Raw genomic sequence first — 6,732 nt, forward strand, 5'->3', positions numbered from 1 at the left:
CGCTGGAGTTCAACGAGATCTACCAGGAGGTGAAGGGATCCATGGTGAGTGAGGGAGGGGATGGTCCTTGGGGGACCCTCTTGGGCGCCGGCAGGTGGCACGTTGCGGTGAGCCTTGCTCTGCCAGCCGAAACGCTGCAGGGCGCTGCCCCCAGCTCCGTGGGCGTCGCGCCCGCCGCCTCGTCCTGGCAGAAGTTGTTTGGCTGATGGCGCCGGGGAGCGGAGGCGCCTCATTTCCAGGGCTGAGGTGTTTCGGAGCGTGAATGGGGGCTTTTCGTGCCAGCCCGTTGCGGAGGGAGCGAGGCTGCAGTTGGGAGCGCTGCCAGGAGTGGGCGGAAGGGACGCCAGCTCTGCGTGTCCACCACAGCTTCTGTGGGGGGGCTGCGTGTGGGGTCTCGTGGTGGTGGTGGTGGTGGGTGTTTCTGGGTCACCCTTAACCCTCTGGTTTTTGGGAGATTGGCCCCAAATCCCACCAGAGCAACAGCACTGTAGCTGCACCAAGGGTGCTGCTTGCTCTCTTGTGGCCCCTTGAATCCTGAATTCAAGTGGTGAGGACCAAAGCTGGTGGGCAGTTGGGGAAGTCACTTTGTTTTGGTTGTGCAGCTGCCTGTAACACCCAAAGGGTGGCAGTTCCTTGCTCTGGAGCCTGTTGGTGTTGTCAGGCCGTGCCACCCCTGCCTCACGCTCACCTCTCCCACCAGAACGACGGGAGACTGCGGCTGAGCCGCCAAGGCGTCATCTTCAAGAACAGCAAAACGGGGAAGGTGGACAACATCCAGTCCTCGGAGCTGGCTGAGGCTGTGTGGCGGCGTGTGGCGCTTGGTCACGGCCTCAAACTGCTCACCAAGAATGGCCACGTCTACAAATACGATGGTTTCCGGGAATCGGTGAGCGCCCCAGCCCGTGTCCCCCGGCTGGCATCTTCTCTTGCTGGGTTGTCCTGTATTGAGCTGTGCTCCCTGTGAGTTTCACTGCGCTGACCGCCCCAGGAACAGCACTGACAGCTCTGACCCTCATTTTTCTTGCTGCTTCCCTTGTACTTGGGGGGGCCATGTCCCAGCTGTGGACTCTGGGCAGAGTCCGCCTGTGTGTGGTGGTTTCTGACGGTAATTCCTCCTTCTCGTCCCGGCCCAGGAGTTTGACAAGCTCTCAGATTTCTTCAAGGCCCACTATCGCCTGGAGTTGGCAGAGAAGGATCTGTGTGTGAAGGGTTGGAACTGGGGGACGGTGAGGTTTGGAGGTGAGTCCTGGTGACGCCGTTACTGGGGGAAGGGGACCTCCATGCTGGGTGTTGCTTGAGGCGGTGGGGCAGGTCTGGTAGCTGGGACAGTGTCCTATCAGCATGGCTGTTCTGTGGCCTGGTTTCTGGTGGTGTCCTCAGGGACGGCAGGGATGTCAGCTGTGCCAGGAGAGCAGGAAATACCTGCAGGCCCCAAACCCAGGGGAGGATTGTGCAGGCAGGGAATGCTCAGCGTTAAAGAGGTTGGCATGGGAGCAGCCAGCATCTGGCAGAGGCTGCCAGTTCCCAGGGGAGCTGAGAGAGCTGGTGGACACTGAGAGCAGGGCACACTGGAGCAGACGGTTCTCTTCTGTTTGTTTCTGATCTATGGGGCTGTAGCCAGAAGGAGAATGCCTGGGGATTTGGGAGGGAGTGTGGGAACGCAGTGGGGGAGAGGAGAGGCGTTGTTGCACTTTGGGAGAAGATGGGATCTAGGAGAACACTGGGTCCACCCCACAGGGTGTCCCTTCTTCCCCCCTCATCGCGTGGTTGCTCTGGTCCTGCTGTGGCGGACTGCGTGTCCCCTCCTGTCCCCCTAGGGCAGCTGCTCTCCTTCGACATCGGGGAACAGCCAGTGTTCGAGATCCCCCTCAGCAACGTCTCCCAGTGCACGACGGGCAAGAATGAGGTGACGCTGGAGTTCCACCAGAACGATGACGCCGAGGTCTCGCTGATGGAGGTTCGCTTCTATGTGCCACCCACCCAGGAGGACGGTGTGGATCCCGTGGAGGTGAGTGGGGGGCTGGGGAGAGCAGCAGGTTGGCCAGAGGGGAAAGCTGGGTACCTTCACCTGACTGTAACTCCCTTCCCTTGCAGGCCTTCGCTCAGAATGTCCTCTCCAAGGCAGATGTGATCCAGGCCACCGGAGACGCCATCTGCATCTTCAGGGAGCTGCAGTGCCTGACACCTCGCGGGCGTTACGACATCCGCATCTACCCCACCTTCTTGCACCTCCATGGGAAGACCTTTGACTACAAGATCCCCTACATGACCGTGCTGCGCCTCTTCCTGCTCCCGCACAAGGACCAGCGGCAAATGTTCTTTGTGGTGAGGCGGGTGTGAGGGAGTCTTCCCTCCCTCGTGGAAGGGTGACAAAGTGGTAGGTTCAAGGGATTTCAGGTCCTTTCCTCCTCTTCTCCCTTCAGATCAGCCTGGACCCCCCGATAAAGCAAGGCCAGACCCGCTACCACTTCCTTATCCTGCTCTTCTCCAAGGATGAGGACATCTCCCTGACCCTCAATATGAACGAGTGAGTTCTGTTCTGGCCAGGCCGCTTCCTTCACCCCCTCCCTGGATCCAGGGGCTGCCAGGAGGGAGGTAAGGAACCTCCTTCTCACCTCTTTTCTGTCTGCGCAGGGAGGAGGTAGAGAAACGCTTCGAGGGGCGGCTGACCAAGAACATGTCGGGCTCCCTCTATGAGATGGTCAGCCGGGTCATGAAGGCGCTGGTGAACCGCAAGATCACCGTGCCGGGCAACTTCCAGGGGTGAGGGGTGCTGCTGCCGGCCGAGGGGGTGTGGGTGACAGTACGGGGGGAACGTCCTGCGGCAGGAGAGAAACACTGAGTGTGCTGTGTCCCCCCTGGGGCAGCTGGAGATGTTTCTTTGGTAGCCTGGGGCCAGCAGTTTGAGATCCACTCCCCTTGGTTGCAGCAGCATCAGCGGCCCATCTCTTTTTCTTTGTTCCTGTGGTGGGGGAGAAGGGCTTTGTGAGCTCCATACTGGGGGTGTGGCCGACAGGCTCGTTCAGGCTGTCAGGATGCTCTACCTTGCCATGGGGGTGGGCATGGAGAAGGCGTTTGCCCCCCACCAGTGCTGGACAGCTGCATTTGCCCTCGCAGGCACTCAGGAGCCCAGTGCATCACCTGCTCCTACAAGGCCAGCTCAGGGCTTCTCTACCCACTGGAGCGTGGCTTCATCTACGTGCACAAACCGCCTGTCCACATCCGCTTTGACGAGATCTCCTTCGTCAACTTTGCCCGTGGGACCACCACCACCCGCTCCTTCGACTTCGAGATCGAGACCAAGCAGGGCACGCAGTACACCTTCAGCAGCATCGAGAGGTGGGCGCAGGGTGGGGAGCGAGCGCTGGCCAGGCCCCCCGGGGCCGCTTTCTGCGCCGCTGGCGCTCCGATGGCTGCCTGCCCCTGACGGCCTTGCCTGTCCCGCAGGGAGGAGTACGGGAAACTCTTTGACTTCGTCAATGCCAAGAAGCTGAACATCAAGAACCGAGGCCTTAAGGAGGTACCCACTGAGCAGGGCTGGTTCCCGCTGCCCTGTTGGCTGGGGATGGGGCAGGGAGCTCTCTTCTCTCCAAAATTGTGCTGCTTTCCCCTTTTTTTTTTCACCTCTTTCTTCTCTCCTTGCCCTTGTAGAGGAAAAAGGTCCGTGCGATATCCCTTCCTCTTTCTCCTCTTCCTCCTCCTGGTGCAGGTTTCCTCTGCATGGCAGTGATGGTCCCTGACTAAACCCAGTAACTCTGGCATGATTTGCGAGAGGGCCTGCCCCCTAACTCCTATAACTTTTCTGTCCCTCTCTCTGGAGCCCTTATGGGGAGAAGGAGGGGATGTAGCAGGTGACCCCTCTCCCCGTCCCGTGCATGCATCCAGGGCCTGCCTGGGGGCCGTGCCCTCCCAGGAGTTGCAGTTTTTGGGGGAGTGTGTGTGTGCAGATGGGGAGGGCTGCAGGCGGCAGCTCTCACGCCGTCTCTCCCCTAGGGCATGAAGCAGAGCTACGATGAATACGCCGACTCCGACGAGGACCAGCACGATGCCTACTTGGAGAGGATGAAGGAGGAGGGCAAGATCCGGGAGGAGAACGCCAATGACAGCAGTGATGGCTCTGGGGAGGAGACGGGTGAGGGCTGTGGCTGGGGGGGTGGTGCTCAGGCTTCTTCCTCTCCCTCTGGTGAAGCCCTGTCTGTCCTGGCCTCGCTGTAGCTGACCCCTGTGCTCTCTCCTTCCAGACGAGTCCTTCAACCCTGGAGAAGAGGATGATGATGTGGCTGAAGAGTGAGTAGAGGCTGGGCAGTGGTCTGTCCCAGGGAGGGCTTTTGGAAGGTGCTGCGTGGTTTTGGCGTGGGGCTGAGGGAACACTGTGGAGTGCTCCAGGCACAGCTGGTATCGCTTTATCAATCCCTGGGCTTAAAAATCTCAAGGAGTGGGTTTTGTTCTTTGAACAACTGGAAAAGGTCGGAGAAGAGGGATTGGGTGGCACCTGGATGAGGCCTCAGCTGCTCTGGCTGCAAAAGAGATTGGCAGGAGGAAGATGGGATGGAGCTCCACAAAAACCTGAGCCAGAGAGAGAGTGGGGGAGAATCACAGAGGCTGTCCTGCGTGCATTGAGTTGGCTTCAGCCCGTGGGGAGGAGATGGATCCTGGTGTAGTTGAGCCGTGTGCCGTGGTGAATGCCTAAAATTTACAGGAAGTCAGAAAATGATGAGCTGGGTTCATGGAAGGAAAATCCCCTGAGGGCTGTTAGGCAAAAGCACAACAGCTTCAGCTCAGGAAGCCTCTGAATTATGGCTTGCTGGGGGCTGGGAGAGCTCGGGGGCAAGTCCTGCTGGTTGCTGCTGTGTCTCCCCTGCCTCCTGCTTCATCTTTTTGGGGTGGGGGTCTGGAGCAGCCGCTGAAGCCAAGTTCCCTCCACGCAGGTTTGACAGCAACGCCTCGGCCAGCTCCTCCAGCGGCGACGGCGACAGCGACCGGGATGAGAAGAAGCCGGCCAAGAAGGCCAAGATCGTCAAAGACCGCAAGCCCCGCAAGAAGCAGCTGGAGGTGAGAGGTGGCTGCTGATGGGGCTGTGGGGAGCAGGACCCACTCCAGGGGCTTGAGTCGCTGTTCCCAGCGGGAGCGGTGCCAGGGAGATGCCGGTGGTAGTCTCTTTGCTGCGGTGTGAGCTGGTGACACTGCATCGCCGTGCTGTGCCCTGGGTCGGTTGTCCAAGCTTCCAGCAGATGAGGAGGGAAATTGAGTCTCTCCCAGCGGGTGTGTGGTACCTCACCAGTCCTTGTGGTTGTTGGAGGCCTTGTCTCCCAACAGCCTGCGCTTTCAACTCATGGGTGAGCCCTGACAGCCTGTCTCCCTTGATGGTGTAGCTAAGTTGGTGGGATGCAGGAGGCCCAGCCCCATCCCCACGTCCAAGGTCATTAGGGAGTGGTACCATTTGAGGCTTTCATCCTCGTCCTCTCTGCTCCCTCCCAGAGCAAGAAAGGGAAAGACCCCAACGCTCCCAAGCGGCCGATGTCAGCTTACATGCTCTGGTTGAACGCCAACCGCGAGAAGATCAAGTCGGACCATCCTGGCATCAGCATCACAGACTTGTCCAAGAAAGCTGGAGAGCTCTGGAAAGCCATGTCCAAGGAGAAGAAGGAGGTGAGGGATGGGGCCTCTGGGGGAGCTGGGCCTCCTCTGAGGAACCTGGTGGTCCGTAGACAGGAGGTTAGGAGGGAGGTGGTCTTCGGGTTGATGAGCTGTTGGGTGGGTGTGAGCTTGACCCGAGGTGGTGAGGGACAGAGTGGGAGCGCTGGTGTGGCATGGGTGGGGATGGTGGAGGAGGAGAGAGGGCACCGCTGACCTCGTGCTCTCACCCTAGGAATGGGATCGCAAGGCGGAGGACGCCAGGAGGGACTACGAGAAGGCCATGAAAGAGTACAGCATGGGTGGCAAGTCAGAGAGCTCCAAAGCGTGAGTGTGGGGGCGTGCAGGGCTTCGCCCCACTGAAATGGGCCTGTTCCCCAGCTGCCCCAACGCTGGGGCCATTCTGGGGAGTGGGGGGGGTGTGAAGAGCATCCTTGGCTGTGGGCCCAGGGGGCTGTTGGCAGGGTGACCGCTTCTCCCAATGTGCAGGGAGAGGTCGAGGAAGAAGAAGAAGAAGAAGCAGGAGAAGCAGATGAAGGGGAAGGGGGAGAGGAAAGGCTCTGCCAGGGCTGCGCCCTCCACCAAGTCCCCCGCCAAGAACACCAACGAGAGCTTCAAGAGCAAGGAGTTCGTCTCCAGTGACGAGAGCTCCTCTGAGAGCAAGAAGGAGGTAGGGCCCTGGGCAGGGGCTGAGAGGCTCCTGCCCCTCTTCTGGAGGGGGAACACTGTCTGGATGGCAGCATCCTACCTCCTGCCCCCACGGGGCTGGGACCCCCTGGTTCTTCTTGCCTGGGGTTACGCTGGTGGCTTGTGTGTGACACGTGTCCCCAAGTCACTGCCTGTCCCTGAGTCACCGCAGCAGGGTACAGACGGGTGACGGAGTGCAAGCTGCTGCCCTGACGTCACCTGGCCTGCCCTGATGTCACCCCTTGCTGCCCTGATGTCATTCCCCCCCTTGTAGGACTCGGAGGAGGAGGGGGCCGCCAGCCCGCCCCCCAGCTCAGAGGACTCTGCATCCGCTTCGGATTAGCCCCGTCCTTCCCGACTGGCTCCGGGCCAGTTCCCAGACCTGGTGAGAAGACGAGGGGGCCGGCCCCA

The 6,732-nt window shown here is 60.2% G+C and overlaps 1 protein-coding gene across 1 annotated transcript; it reads left to right on the forward strand.

Moving 5' to 3' along the window:
- Positions 1-5: 5 nt before the first annotated feature.
- Positions 6-6,730, forward strand: SSRP1 (structure specific recognition protein 1; the record flags this gene model as incomplete). Its single annotated transcript, XM_010185671.1, has 16 exons — positions 6-44; positions 701-886; positions 1,134-1,239; positions 1,818-2,008; positions 2,095-2,325; positions 2,424-2,527; positions 2,635-2,763; positions 3,118-3,339; positions 3,448-3,520; positions 3,994-4,132; positions 4,242-4,287; positions 4,929-5,052; positions 5,479-5,649; positions 5,870-5,961; positions 6,124-6,304; positions 6,596-6,730. Coding segments are annotated over 16 exons (2,103 nt in total), but the record flags the coding sequence as incomplete, so codon positions are not given.
- Between the last annotated feature and the right edge of the window lie 2 nt (positions 6,731-6,732).

Source organism: Mesitornis unicolor, unplaced genomic scaffold (genome assembly GCF_000695765.1).
Source record: "Mesitornis unicolor isolate BGI_N332 unplaced genomic scaffold, ASM69576v1 scaffold36095, whole genome shotgun sequence".
NCBI lineage: Eukaryota > Metazoa > Chordata > Aves > Mesitornithiformes > Mesitornithidae > Mesitornis > Mesitornis unicolor.